The sequence below is a fragment of the Melospiza melodia genome, chromosome 3 (assembly GCF_035770615.1).
Source record: "Melospiza melodia melodia isolate bMelMel2 chromosome 3, bMelMel2.pri, whole genome shotgun sequence".
Taxonomy (NCBI): domain Eukaryota; kingdom Metazoa; phylum Chordata; class Aves; order Passeriformes; family Passerellidae; genus Melospiza; species Melospiza melodia.
The window spans coordinates 133,373,551-133,388,771 of record NC_086196.1 but is presented as its reverse complement, the minus strand read 5'-3'; the positions used below and the strand labels follow the sequence as shown (position 1 = coordinate 133,388,771).

The 15,221-nt window shown below is 42.4% G+C and overlaps 1 protein-coding gene across 2 annotated transcripts in view; it reads right to left on the bottom strand.

Annotated features, from left to right (window-relative positions):
- The window catches only part of CRYBG1 (crystallin beta-gamma domain containing 1), a 64,689-nt gene that overhangs the window by 35,514 nt on the left and 13,954 nt on the right, over nucleotides 1–15,221 (bottom strand). The window contains exons 1-2 of one of the 2 annotated variants that reach the window (XM_063153100.1): nucleotides 13,341–13,587; nucleotides 5,296–6,779 (exon numbers count right to left, since the gene is read on the bottom strand). In XM_063153100.1, coding sequence (XP_063009170.1) covers nucleotides 5,296–6,779; nucleotides 13,341–13,343 — 1,487 coding nt within the window. In that variant the 5' untranslated portion in view covers nucleotides 13,344–13,587. Of the gene's footprint in view, nucleotides 1–5,295; nucleotides 6,780–13,340; nucleotides 13,588–15,221 lie in introns of those variants that run through there. The other variant, XM_063153099.1, reaches the window with a different exon arrangement.

Sequence of the window (15,221 nt, the reverse complement as noted above, 5' to 3'; positions counted from 1 at the left end):
CTTAGCTAACAATTTAAATTGTGTAAACTAAGCCTAATAATTTTACAAGAATTGAATTTGGAAACACAAATCTTTTCTATCAGAGTAGACAGAGAGGCATGTACAAGTACATGCACACAGTACTCCTGCGCTATAGGAGAAGGCCCAGCTGAGTGTTTCAAGCTCTTTTCTCTGAATACCTACAACTAGAAAAAAATTATTTGTCCATGTAACTTGCTGCTACATGCTGTACAGTATGCACAGCTGTGAAGATGCAAGGCAGATGGCTTCAAAATTAATGAGTCAGATCTAAGGAGTGTCAAGGAGCCCATCACTTCCAAGACAGTCCTGTTCTCCAAAGAGGAACCTGGGGACACAGCAGTAGGAGGACAGGTAGAAACTGCCCTACATGAAAACTGACAAAGGTGGGAGATGAAAAGAAAATAGCTTGCAGCAATCTCCAGGGTCCCTAATGCTCTACCAATCAATGGATGATTCTGGCACTTAAGTGCTTTCTTCTTCTTTTACCTACACAAACTGTGTTCACTAAGTTCTCAGGCAGCTGCTCAGCCCAAGAAAGAGGTGTGAGATATAGGAACAACCCAAAATATGAGATCCATTCCCCTCTTCCTCAAGTGTTCCATCCCAAGTAAGAAATTAAACCCTTTTAATGCAAGACTCTGCATTGTACAAGCTTTATTTCTTGGGAATACCATGAGGAACAAACTTACTGAAATAACAGGAAGATTCAAAAATAGTTATCTACAAATCTATACAGGGAGCAACTGTTAAAAATCATAGAATCATAGACTATTAAGAGGCTGCAATGGATCTTAAAAGATCATCTAACCTCTACTCCCCTGCATGGGCAGGGACACCTCCCACTAGATCAGGTTGCTCAAAGCCTTTTCCAACCTGGCTTTGAACACTGCCAGGGTTGGGGCATCCTCAAGCTCCCCAGGCAACCTTCTCTAGTGTCTCACCACCCTCACAGTAAAAAGTTTCTTCCTAATATCCAGCATAAATTTCCTGTCTCTCAGTTTGTACCCAGTACTCCCTGTGCTATCACTACAGTTCCTGGCAAAGAGCCTTTTTTCAGCTTCCCCACCTTCAGATACTGGAAGGTTTTTATGAGGTTTCTGTGCAATCTTCTCTTCCCTGTGAAGCCCCAACTCTTTCAGCCTGTCTCCATAGGGATGGTGTTTTAGTCCTCTTATCAACCTTGTGCCCTGCTCTGGATTTGCTCCAACAGTTTCATGTCCTTCTTGTCATCATGTCATTTCAGAGAAAACCTCCCAACCCTGCTCCCTCTAACTACCAGCCTACTCAAGCTAGTTCAGAACTTTATGAAGAAATATGGGAAATGCATGATCAATAAAATAGGAAATAACAAACTTAAAATCCACTGGCCATACTTCAGATAGGTGCTAATAAAACACACTTGGAAAATTTAAGGAAAAACAGTAAACCAAAATGTTCCTGAAAGAGGGAAGGTATGAAGGGAACTATCATAGAGATTAAATATATTGAGGCACTATTTTTCATTTGAACTACAACTAGTTTTTCCTAAACTTTTAAAAGTTAAATTATTCTATGACTTTTCTCTTTGGAAAATGACTATGTGTTGCAAGGGACCTCTGAAGATCAGCTAGCCTAACTTCCTACTCAAAACAGGGATAGCTTCAAAGTTAGATCAAGTTATTGAAAGCTTTGCCTGACCAAGTTTTGAATAACTTCAAGGGTCAAGATCTCACAACCTTCCTCATGAAGCACTGCAGCAGGGCAGCCACTGTTGCTGTGAATTATTTTTGCCTTATATCCCATTAAAACTTCACTGCTACAACTTGCAGCTGTGGCTGCTGTCCCTTAACATCTCAGGGACAAATCTGGCTCTGCCTTCTCTATAGGTAGTGAGAGATGACAGAGGTCTATCTGCGTCCTTCTCTTCTCTCAGCTGAAGAAACCAAGCTGGTTCAGCTTCTCCTCATACAAGCTTTGCTCCAGAGCTGTCACCTTCTTTAATGGCTCACTGCTGGACTCATTCCAATTTGGGAACATCTCTCTTACACCAGAAGAGAGTTGGAAGGGGAGGAAGAGCTGCAACTCAACAGTGACCCAGATGTAGACCCATGAGCACCAAGACCTGCTGGCTATGCTCCTGCCTATGGAGCCTTCACCTGGTACAATGATGCACTACTGACACGTCCTGAATTTCCTCCTCACCAGGATCTTTCATATCCTTTCTGATCAGAAGATAAATGTACTTATCCTTTTCTTTTACCTGTATTTTCAAGAGGTAACACTAATGGCCCAGTTATCTTAACAAATTCTTTTCCATACCACCCTTTGTCAGCCTGCCACTTGCACTACTACAAGCATTTATTTCAACATAACACGTATCTTCCCCATAAAAATCTGTCTCTCTGTATGCCCTGACACAAGCAAGTTTAATGGCTAACAGTGATACTTATCAGCCACATCTAAAACCTCTTTTAAATGAAAAGCTCACCCCTCAAAGGTATAGTTTCAAGCTTTGCAAATTTATGCAGAAACAACCACTTCAACACTTTGTATTTTGTATTCTGCAGTACTTCTGCACAGCAGCAGCAGCCAAACAGCTGAGACCAAAGAGCATGAGAAAGCTCAGCCCTGCAGCTCCACTCACTACAGCTGGCCTCTTCTAATCTTTTCGTTACACCTTCTTCCACATTACAAAATATAGGTTCTAAATACAGTCAAAAGATGCACTTTATTGCAAGAACTGGGTCTCCAAGCATGTTTAAAAGGAAATGTTGTTTGAATGTCCTTTAAGCCTTCCATCTTGTATGGGGAAAAAACAGCACAAACACTTTCTTACAAAGAGTCCAGTGTGGCTCATTCCTACTGATCTGCAATGCCAGGAACAAGCAGGCACAAGAGAAATACCAATGTCCTTCTCTGTGGTTACACCTTGCAGCTAAACTGTGGAAGCAAGCAGTAAAACCTCTCCCAACAGTCAAAAATGGAAGGTGAGTCACCCATCAAGCTTGCAAGTGGTGCCAAAAAAACACTGATGCCAAAATATCAGACTGAGGTGAGCAAAGAAAAATGGCATGTGAAAAGAGAAGAATAATTCAACAAGTAGGCTTAAATGTAAAGCAACTACAAAACCATGCCTGAACATAAAGTATGACAACTGAAGCCAAGTTTTCCGCTAAGCACATCAAAGTGACTGCTGCCTGAGGTTTTATTTGCCAATTAAGATTTACCATCAACCTCATTTTAGTCTCAAATCTGACAGGTTTCCCTTCCAAAAGCTAGAAGCAAAGTATCCTGTGACTTTCAAGTTGTCCAATACACAGACATAAATGGAGAAAAGAGGGAAAATGCTATCTTTATTTACAGGAAGCCTGCATTTCTGGAGGTGACTAGAGAAACTAACCTGTTTTGAAATTGCTTCCAAAAGAAACCCGATTCACAGAACTGGCACAATGTCATTAGTAAGAGATATCATGCATTTTTAAGGGAGAACTACTTGTATTATATAAAATCCATCTTACAAGGGGCCCAGGAATCTCTAAGTAAATGGGTATTTTTCCACCAGAAAGGAATTAATGTGAACTATTAAAAAAAACTTTTTGACCTTTGAAAATGAAAAATTTATCTGTTCACACTGATAACTAGAGAATAAAAACACACCATCTTCTAGTAATGGCACCATCTTTCCCCTTCCCATTTTACAGCACCTAAATCCCCATCCAGATTTATAGTTCTTATGTTCTAATGAATGACTCTAAATAATAGCAGATAACCAGAGCATGTAACTCTGGCTAAAGAAATGGTGTGGTGCTGTGCTATGACAGCTATCAGACACATCAGAAACCTTGCAGGCAACACGGCAGTCCCCACCCAAGGCTAAAGTTCCTACAGCAGCAGATAAAGCCCAGACACAGTGTCACACACCCCACAAAAAGGGATGAAATAGAACAGGTTGTTTATTGTTAAAATTCGGTCTTTCAGACAGGACACTTGTCTGTTACTTATGAGTACAGTAAAAGATAATTCACTGTACAGCAAGCCCAGGAGATACACAGAAAAAAAACAATATGAAAGCTACCTTTCCTTTGAAGCTGTGAAGATACAAACTCAAGAGTTTAAGATTTGTGATCTATACTGCCAGATGGCAAGGCATCAGCCAGTACAAAAATGCCACAGTTTAACTTTCAGTACCAGGCTTTTCAAACTTAAGTTACAAATTAAGGACTCAGATGTAGAGTATTACAAATTGTGCAAAGGAAATTGCTCCTGTGCTCCTCAGATGTGGGAAGCATAATTGCAAACAGACGTGTCTCTTAAACCATCATGCTGAACGTCCACATCCCTCTAACACAAGGACAATTATCAACACTCAGTGTACCTCAGGTGGCCCTACAGGATTCAGAGTGCCCCCACACCTACAACTGAACATGTCAGAACGAGGAGTGCAACAGCACACAGCCCACAGCCGTGGCAACCAAACAACAGAAATGAATAATGCAAACAAATCATTGCCTGTGGATGAGAATGCAACAGTATCCCAGTAATCAATCACTGGCCTCATACTAGTGATAACAGTGAACTTTATAAATACAGCTGCTTCTTTATAATCCTAAGGAAAGCTCTGACCACCTGTTTGACAGAGACAGCTTCTTCAAGTGTAAAATCAAAAACTGAAAACTGATATATGCATCATTCTGCAAATATCTGATGTTATTCACATGCATCAAAATTTAAGTGATTCACCCTGCACATACTTAAGAAAGCAGCTGTATGTATTCAAAACTTTGGAATGTGATCTATCATATCATTTGAACAATCAAGTTCTACATTGCACACTACATTTTTTCATAAAATAATAGCAGAACTTAGGCTGTTTCACAGAAAACTTGAATCCATTTCTTATCCAAAAGATTTTCACATACAAAATCTTCAACCACATTCTGATTTGGTGAGAGAAAAATTAATTAAGGTCAATGACAGATGAATTAATCTGATCCACAACGATGATGACTGAGCAGTTTTTATATATGTTAAATTATTCCATATAGTGGAATTGACAAACACATTCCCTATCAATTTAAAAAATGAAAAACTCAATTATTTTTCTAATACATGTAGACTAGAGTGCTTGTTAAGGGCTAGCTTTAGTTATGGTAACTTAATTCTTTAAGGGCAGTTCTTAACTGAAAACAATTTAGACAGATAACAGATACACAGCTAGTGTTTCCATAGAATCCTAAACACAGATACAAGCAAAATTACAGCTACAAGGGCAAGGTAAACTGGTTTGTTACTTACAGGCTAATCTTTGTCATGACTGTTCTGGAAGAATCCAAACTCTTCAGCTTCGAGGTGTCTAAATCAGAATTTGTCTGTCTCTCAGCTGACAGACACAGGTCTCCATTTTTAATTCCATCAGTATGCAAGAAAGCTCTTCCATCTGAACCATTACCATTCTTTACTGCCTTGGTATCATTTCTGCCTTCAGCAAACACCAGGTCTTCTGTCTTAGCAGCCAAAGAAGCTTTGGGAGACTCCAAACTGTCTTCCCCAAAAGCCACAGGTATAGCTCCCTTCTCCACTGAAGTTCTTTTTGTCACTGGGTTAGTCTCTGGCGATGCTAAAGGTTGCCTTTTTGAAGAGTAATCTTTCACCTGACCCTTCAAACCAGTAGGGGAAATGGGTACAGTATCCGACTGATTCTTTTTATATGATCTTCTCCTTGCAGAGCTTGTGTTTGAGATCTGCTGCTTGCCCTTGTCAGCTTCAGCTTTAGATGCCCCTTTGTGAGCAGATCCAACTTTTAGGTCCTGATTGCTACCTGAGGAAGAGGAATTTCTTTCAGGAGTCTGTTGAAGAGACCTCATTTTCCGTTCAGAGTTTATTATCTTGTCTGAAAACACCTCAGTATGGGCATCATCCTCAAAACCAGATTCTTCCCTTGCAGTATTCTCAGACTGGTTTCTCTCTCCATTTGGAATGTCGCCAGATGATTGAGACTTTCTCCGTTTTCCAGATCTTTTACTAGCAGATTTTTTATCCATTGTGTCCAAATCACTGCAATTTTCTTCCGATTTAAGAGTCACGGGTTCATTAAGGAGCTCCTCTGTTTTTCTTAGATAGATATCAACAGTTAACACTCTAGCAGAATATGCGTGCTCACTTGCTGCAGATTCCAACTCGTATGGCAAATCCTTTGGTTTTGCATGCCCGGGCTCCTCAGACACCCACGTGTTCACAAGCTGCTTGTGACTTAAGATACTCTTTTCTAACTCTTCACTAGACAGATTTCTCAAGCTCTGTATGAAATCTGGAGTTGTGGAATTATTTATATCTGTGACGGATTCTTTCTCTAGCCCCAGTGTTTCCACATTCAGGCTGCTCTCACAGAAGGAGTTTTTAATGGTTTCGCTGCTGCCGCTCCAATCTGCAGACCACTCGCTGTCAGAAGAGACTCCCCTACTGCTCCATTCTGAAATCGTATCGTGGTACAGAGGTCTCACTTCCCCACTGAAATTATATTCCTGTGCCTCAGGAAGGGCACTGACGTTTCTCACTTGTTTCTCTACTTGAGGAGCTTCGTGTCCTTCTCTGAAGTGCCTACAGTAGACCGCCTGCGCCCCGTGAGGAGAACCTGACCTCTCACCCTTGTGACGTGAAGTGTGTTCTAGTGAACTTTTGACATTTTTCCTCCTCCCCGTACCAAACAAATTTCCAAGTCTTTCCAAAACGGGTTTCTTTTTATTCTCTTCTCTGGAACAATCTGGAAGGTGTGAGGTGGACTACAAAAACAAACAAAGAAACAAACAAACAAACGGTTAATGTCAAAATTGTTTCTATAATACATTTTTTCGTTCTACGACTACCTCTAAATTAAAAGGACACAGTGAATGGAAACAAAACAGTTTACTGAACAATTCTAGCTCTCAAAAAAAGAAGAACAACAAAACCCTTGAAAAACAATTAGGACTCCTCGATGCTTTTGTACGTTTTTGCCTGCATTTGTTTGCAAGTGTACTCATCTTACTTTATAATGGCAGCTTTATATATCCCAAATCTCAAAATTTTGCACAATTAGTTAACGTCACCCAAAATGTTACAGAAAAGCATCTTGGTGCCTGCAAGACTGGGGTCAAACTTCACAGTCAAAATTTTCCTTAGAAAAACGAGAGTGGGGAGTTTAACTTTCTCTCCAGACTGGCTGAGTCAGTTTTCACACTTGCGCCGGTAGAGAATCGTTTCAAAGGTATAAGTTGTCTTACATTTCTCATTAATGAAATTCAGTAAATATTTGGGTTGTGTTTTGGGCTAAAATTCCCAGAAGTATAAAAGCCACTGCATCACTCAATGAGCATTACTGGGTCAAACACTGCCCTGGATTACTCTTGGCGAAGTTCTGCCTTACAACTTCTAATTAACATGGTAAACAGGAAACACGCAACAGCATCGCCGAGTACACATGCATATTTGCATTTTAATACATTAGCCCTTTTTACATGCCGGTACGATGAATACTTGTTTTGAGAAGTCTATTTCAAAACACCGCGAGTACTTTCTACCCCGGCGCACCAGACCTCTCGAGGAGAGCGGGTTCCCTCGGCAGCACGGACCCTGCTCCGACAGCTTCCAGCTTGTTTCTGCTGCAGACACCCATCTCCCCTGCCACTGTCAGTGCCCGGCGTCCCCCAGCGCTCAGGGCGGGCCGGAGTTGAAGCCCCTGCTCCCCCCGATCCCTTCCCCGCAGGTGCGGCTGCAGAGAACCAGCCCAGCACCACCGCGCCGCAGGAGTCACGGCCCCCGCTCCGCGCGTCACCAGGAGGGTGAAGCCGCCCGAAGCTGCCACTGTCCTCCCCCATCCCAAAACGGGATAAGCAGGAGAAAGGTGCCGTGGCGGGCTTTACCCACCGCCAGCCGCACCGCATCCTCGCCTCACCTCCCCAGCCCGCCGAGCGCCCGACACTCACCGCTCGGCTCGGCGGCCCTTGCACGAAACCGCCCCACGCACGCCGCCGCTACCCGTGGCGCGGCCGTCCCGGCGCCGGCCGTCTGTGCGCTCCGCCCCGGCCCGCCCCCGCAGCCCGCCCCGAGCCACCGCCCCGCCGCGGGCAGCGGCTCTACCTGGCCTGGCCTGGCCGCCCCTCCCGGCCGCTGAGGGAGGGGCGGCGGCAGCGCCGGACCGGCCCCCAGCGAGGGCCGCGGGGCAGCGGGAAGCGCGGGCGCCCCCGGCCACGGGTGAGGCCGTCGAGGGGGCGGCGGGGCGCGAGTGGGCGCCGCGCCCCGTAGGTGCCTCAGCAGCCCGCGCTGCGGCTGCCGCCGCCTTGTTATTGAGGGCAAAACGCCGCCGCGGGCAAAACCGACGCCCTTTGATGTTAAGGGAAAAGCACTGAGGGTTGGAGGAGGGCGGTTCGCGCCGCCCCGGCGAGCTGCAGTGTGGGCTGCCCGGCGTGAGCCGGCGCCCGGGCCGGGAGAGGGGCGGCGCAGGGCAGGGGCACCGGCTCGTCCCCGCCCGGCACGATGGCTGCGGCGCAGCGGAACGTGTGGAGCGACCGTGACCCGGCCGACCCCCGATGCCGGCCGCTCGGAGGTGCCGGGAGCAGGCGTGGCTTTTCCCCAACCCCGGGAAGCGTGCGGGGGCCGGCCCCGCCCGGCCGCCGGGGCCCCCGTGAGACATGTGGGTTCAAAACCCTGCGGGGAGATGAACCCGCACCTTCCACCTCGCACGGCGGGCGTGGCTGGTTGCCGTCTGTGCCGCCCGACTATGCCTGCCCTGCCTGGCCGCCCCGGGCACGTCGCCCCCGGCCGGGGACACGGCTGCCGGCGGCCAGGGCTGCCCCGCCTGCCCCCGGCCCCGCTCGGGCCGGCGTGAGAATGACTCCGCGGCCGAATGGTGCCGGCGCTCTCCCCGGGCGCTCAATTAGTATTTAATGTTTAATGAATGCTCAACAAGTCCTCTTCTAATTAACGCTTAATGACTTCTATGAAGTGGAACAGCTTCAACAGGAAGGACCACGCAAGTCTCACTTCGGAGCGTCTGAGGGCCCAGCGCGGAGGCGGGGGAGACACCAGGTCAGCCCGCCTGCAGCTGGCCGGGGTGCCTGTGGTGTGTCTGCCCCCTTGGCTATTGAAGAAAATAAAGACCTTTTTTGTGGAGTCACTTCCTCCTCCAGCTGGAAAAGTGTTAAGTTAGTTATTTTTTCTTAATCAACAGCCTACACAGTCTTGTCTCAGGCGAGCCACATAGAACCTATTTAACGCCAGTGAACGTGCAGCAGCCAGGCTTGCCCAAGCAAATGAAAAATACCAAAAAATGTAAAAAACACAGAGCCTAAATTGGGGAAAAGGTGGAGTTGACTTATACTGCAACCTAACAGAAATCCATGAAACCCTTGTCTTTGCTTACATCTGTTGACCAATGTCACTCTTTGAACTGATAAGCAGTTCAAAGTAGCACCGAGCAAGACCTGTGTCCTCACAGTGATCTTCCACCTCTGGCCTTCAAATAGGCAAGTCTATGGTCATTACCTTAAGCTCAAGTTTTTGTATTGTTTGGGGTTTAGGTTTTATTAGACAGTGAAATAATCTGCAAATGAGAAAGTTAATGCCTGTCTTTTTCCACTCCCTTTGAGGACTTTTTTCAACCAGTAGAACCAAAACAATTAAGAGCAATATTAAGGGCTGCATTAAGTTCATACAGCTCAGACGGGTGAAGTGCTTTAGTGATAACAAAACCAACTATAAATTTCCCTATCAGATCATAAGTAATGCAGCCCAATTATTAATTTCTTATTCTATGTATGTATTGCCAGTACTAACTAATTACAGGGAAAGGATAAGATGACAATAATGAACATTGCCAGCTAAAATAAGCAAAAATACAAAATTTTCACACTTAAGGTTATAAGGAAAGATACTGATTTCTCCCATAATTCATAATACCTACAAGTGTGAGGAGGAGGACTATATTGTTCATGCTAAAAACTGTTGGGACACCAAAAAAGGGGAAATCTAACTTTATTATGGTGTCAACTATCATATTAACAATTGATGAAAATAGCTGTCAGTCTTCTAAAGTAGTTGGGACTATATTATCAACCTGACCATCATTATTACATTTGCTGTCAAATTTTTAGTTTGCAAGATTACACCTAGAAAGATTAGTTATTTGAACTGGCGATCTGGATTTCTCTCTTCCCAGCCACTGATTTTCATAAAGTCCATGGGAACTTAATTATCATTGAGACGTCTCCCCCTTTCAAATGTAGTTTAAACTACAACCAGCAAGTTCAAAAGGTGTTGAATGGAAGTGAGGAGGGACAGAGCCAGTCCAGTCACATAAGCCTTATTTCCTCAGGGAACAAGGCTAAAGATTTCTCCTTGATCTTGAAATAGCTGCCCTCTGTAAACTGTTTTGAAGTAATTTCTTCATACAAAGTACCTTAATTATATACAGCTCTTTCAAAACACATAAAAGACCAGGTACTTGCCCTGAAGAGCTTGTATTTTAAGTCAGATAAATGTAGGTGAGCCAGTATTGCCAGTGCAAGAGGGCACAGAGACCAAGCATCCCAAGGGACTCCGAGTGGGATCCAGCCTGCCAGAGCACAGCAGGAGAATGCTTGACTTGAGAGCACTGCATGGAAGTGTTTGATTTCAGAGGGCAAGAAATACCCTTGCTCTGCAGATCAGGCTTCTTCAATGTGCTTTATGTTTATTTTTATGTGCTTAAAACATTATGTGCTTAATGTTTTAAGAATAAGAATGCTTATGCTCAAGCATTCTTATTCTTAAAACATTAACTGCTTGAGAAATACCTGATCAAAGGCATTGGCAACTGAAAATCTACAGGACCTGCCTATCCATTCCTTGGACAGTGTGGAGGAAGCCATTTCAAGCACTCTGCATGAACCTTGAAAGCTGTGTTCTAATCTGAAAGCAAAATGCTGCTGCCTTCTTAACCAAGAAATGTAAATGTTGTTTGTATTTATATTCATACCTGTTTATGCTAGCATTAAATATTTCCTCTGTTTTCGGCTGGGGTTTTTTTCTCATTAGTTAATGTAAGTTGCCACAGCCAAACCCCTAATTTAACAGTGCAATTAAACATGTGCTTTGCTGGTCTCCAGTGAAAAGAGAGCATAAGCTACTATGATCTGTTGAATCAAAACTGCAGGATGTGTCTTGAGGGATCAGTTGGATGTTATTTTCTTAGATGAGTTCATCTGAGTCAGCTGAACATAAATGAAAACACTTCTTAGAGCACACATTAGAGAAAAAAGCAGTATTTTTACTAGTCATTAGCAACTTTGTGGTAACTAATAGATGGTAATATCTACTGTGGACAGTTCTTTAATTTAAACATTTATTTTCCAGCATATGTTCATCTTCAGAGGGGAAAAAAGCAACAAACCATCTAGTGAAGAAGCTTTATCATTAATTAGAACGTCATAAATGACTGGATTTCAAGTAACATGAAAACTTCTGAGACCCTTCTATCCTCAACAATTCTAATAGTGTAGGACCCTTGGAAATTCATGCTGGAAAGCCAGTAATGTCAAATATCTTTAAATCACACTATTGTAATTCATCCAGCCTTGAGAAACAGAAAGCCTGGAAGTCCTAGCAGTCACATGACATCCCAAAAAGTGCTTCAGCCAAAAACATTTAAATAAATAAACTGTTACTCTTCAGGCTTTAGCATTTTGCAGAGACTGAGACTGAAATATATCTCAGTAACATATCACAGTAACAGTGCCGGGCTGAAAATTGCTCTGGAGTATTGCTGGCTCAACGTGCTGTGAAAATATTAACAGAAAAACTGGAAGGAGCAATATACAAATCAAAAATCAAAGCTAAGAGAGAGAAAAGTGAGAAGCACAACAAGACCCACTCGAGAGAAGAGTTTTCATACTGCTCTCCTACAGGTGAGTGCCATAGCTGCTGGCAGAGAGAAGAGTGAGTTGCAGATGGAAATAAAGGCTTGGTGCTTATTTTCTTCTTTTAAAACGACGGGGTGGGGATGTACTTAACAAAACGTGTGACCTGAGTCAATTCTTGTTGTGATTTACTGAAGGGGAAAAAAGCAGTTATATTTTAAGTTAATCTAAATGATCTCTAAACTTAACCAGTTTAACTGACCTTACTGTCAATCAAATGGATTTGAATTATTTTGAATTACTTCAATTCACTATACTCATTGTTCATTGTTTATGCTGACCCTTCTCAAAGACACAAAGGGGGGTTACTATTAGGAAAATATGGCTTGTTATTTTCATTCCCAACTGTCCTCTGAATATGAAGAGTTTGGCATATACTCTCTAAACCTTTTTTAGCATTTGTTTTAACTATACCATGTTCCAGGTTAACAGTGTTCTCTTCAGAGTTAGAGGAAAAAAAACACACTAAATTTAACAGGTCCTCTCTAGCATGGAGTTCACTCCCTGCCTTTTCCAGCTCTTTGCCTGCTATGCAGATAGGGGATATAAATAGCAAAAATTGGATTTTAAGCAATTTCAGCTTTACCTGAGCAATTTGTGCAGGGAATACATTTATTTTGATTCAGGAACTTACCTGAGTAAGCAAGGGGCTATAAATGTGAGACTTGAGCAGAGTGAAGTGAAATAAATGTAAGTTTTCTTAATAGTCATATTTTTACACATACTGTATTTTCTAGTGAGTCAGGGTATTTTAGTGAAACATTTCAAGAGAACAGGACCTGTCTGCTTCCAATTTATTTTTTCACTGTAAAAGTAGATTTTTAGTTCTAATGTACATCGAAAATTGAATACTTTGCAACAGCATATAGATTAATAAGACTAATGAGCCTGCATGTTTAATGGATTTTTTGGAAAGGAAATAATCAGCTCAAGAAGCATAGATGCATATATAAAAATTATTTTATACCATAATATTTCTTAGGTGTCAAACACCAAGATTTAGATATTGGATGTATTAGAAAAGAACAGGAAAACTGAAAGGAGCAAATCACGTAAAATCAAATGAATGGAAATCTTTCAAAAAAGCTCAGGAAAGACAAAGAAACATTGATAAAATGAAACAGATCCTTACATGAGTATTTAGGAGAGAAGGGAGATAAATAAGAACGGGCATGTCAGAAAAGGCATGTCTGCTCCCATCTCCTCTTCCCCAGAGCTAGTAATTTCCATAAACTAAAATCTTTCCCCCCTCCCCTTCTGTCAAGAGGAGCATCTGTTGGTTAAAGAAATGCTCTATAAAACTAATGGAGATCAGTAGATTTTATGATTTTAAAAAAGTAACTGTGTATCAACATGAAGATTTCTGATGGAGTTTAAAAAGGGAATAAAAGAGAGTGTTGTTTGCCTTACCATGATGATGATAATTCTTTCTGCTGTTTACAGAAGAATAAACAAACTATCGTGTGTGAGATGCAGTCCTGTGTGTCAGTAACCAAACCCTTTTTCTTAGCAATCCTCCCACGCTTTAACCCCTTCTTTCTTCTGGCAGCACTCAGGTAAAAACAAGCAAAAAAAAAAATAGGAAGTAATATCTGACTTGAGCCTTTCCAACTGATAAGTCATTTGGCAGACAAATTAGAACTACGAAAGGGGCTCAATTAGAGGATAGGGAACTGCAGAAGGGTGGCAGCAAGTCCTTCAGTAAGCAGCTCTACAGAAGCAGAGAACATGTTGCAAAGAGCTACAAAGTTAGTGTTGGGCAAACGCCTTACGTGTATTAATTAACGTGCAATACCAGAACACAGATATGCAACAGTAGGGGAAAATATACCACACACGTTGGTTCTCACAGACCTGGTTACTGTTTTCTGATCCAAATTTAGGATGGCTAAAGAAAAAAAAATCACCTGTGCCTCTGTGCCTTTATGCAGAAAGAGACTGATTTATGTTGGCATCCTTGGTTCTTCATCTTCCTAGGTTAGTATATTAAATCTGTATTTTTTGAGCTATTTGTGGTAAAATGGTACTATAAAGGGACTTGAAGAAGCAGAAAAGAACTAGCACCAAAAGCAGGAGCAAGGATTATTCAACAATGAATAACTGAGAGAATATTTAAACTTTCCTGAACCTGAAAGACATACAGAAAAAATTTATATGCATAAATAATTGCACTTGCAACTCTTTGTGTTTCAGTACAAGAGAAAGTGAGGAAGTTTGATATGAGTTAGCCTCACGTCTTTGCTCTCATGATTTTGAATCTTGCTGCTGGATCAGAGCTGTATCACTAGATAATCTTCTTAGTGTAAATATTCATCAAAACTATCTCTTTCAAAGTAAAGAGTGAAAATAAACATGTGTATGTTTTGTTCTAAGAGATAGGAACTTGAAAGTACTTTTTCTGTTAAGCAATAAAGGATAAATGGCAAAAGCATTTTGGAGAGGAAGAGAGTGGCTTGGAGTTAATTGTAAGTCTCCCCTAATCAGAAGCCACAACTAACAAATGTAACCCCTTTGCTTTTTTCATTTCTAAATGCAATTGACAATGATAAAGAACCTATTACATCAGTGGTTTTGATTTAGCAGGCCTCATTCTTCTACACTTGTAGGTCTCTTCTGTTTCGTGAGAGCGTACAGTGTCTTGTCACTAACTCTAAATTGTGTGCACTGGTTAGTATAGATTTAACATAAATTATCTAATTTAGCTTACTGCAACACTTCCTTCTTTTAGGTGAAGTATTTGTACATAGTTACCAGAGATAAGAAATATGATTCCTTTCCTGCAAATTTAGGAGTATCTGTACCACAGAACAATCAGTCTCTGGAAATCAGCTTTCTTAAGCACCATCAATCTTCATCCCTTCCCTGTGCTTTCACACAAAACTACTGCTGTCAATAGGAGCTCAGCAGCCTAGAAAGTCTATGGCACTTGAAAAAGTATTGCAGCATTACATAAAATGATTATAGGGCAAAAAGGAAATAATCTTAAAGAGGCCACATATATTGTCAGTCTCTGCCAAAGAGGGCACTGATGTGGCTGCTCTGTGCTGGCTAACTGAGCTGGCTTTTCCTGGGCATCTCTACATGACACTGCACCTGGCCTCACCTTGAGTCCTGTGTACATTTCTGGGTGCCACAATGTAACAAGGATATTAGGCTGTTAGAAAGCTTCCAAATAAAGGTCGCAAAAATGGTGAAGGATCTTGAGGAGAAGCTGTATGAGGAGTGGCTGAGGTCACTTGGCTTGTACAGCCTGGAGGAGACTGAGGGGAGACCCACTGCAGTCTACAACCT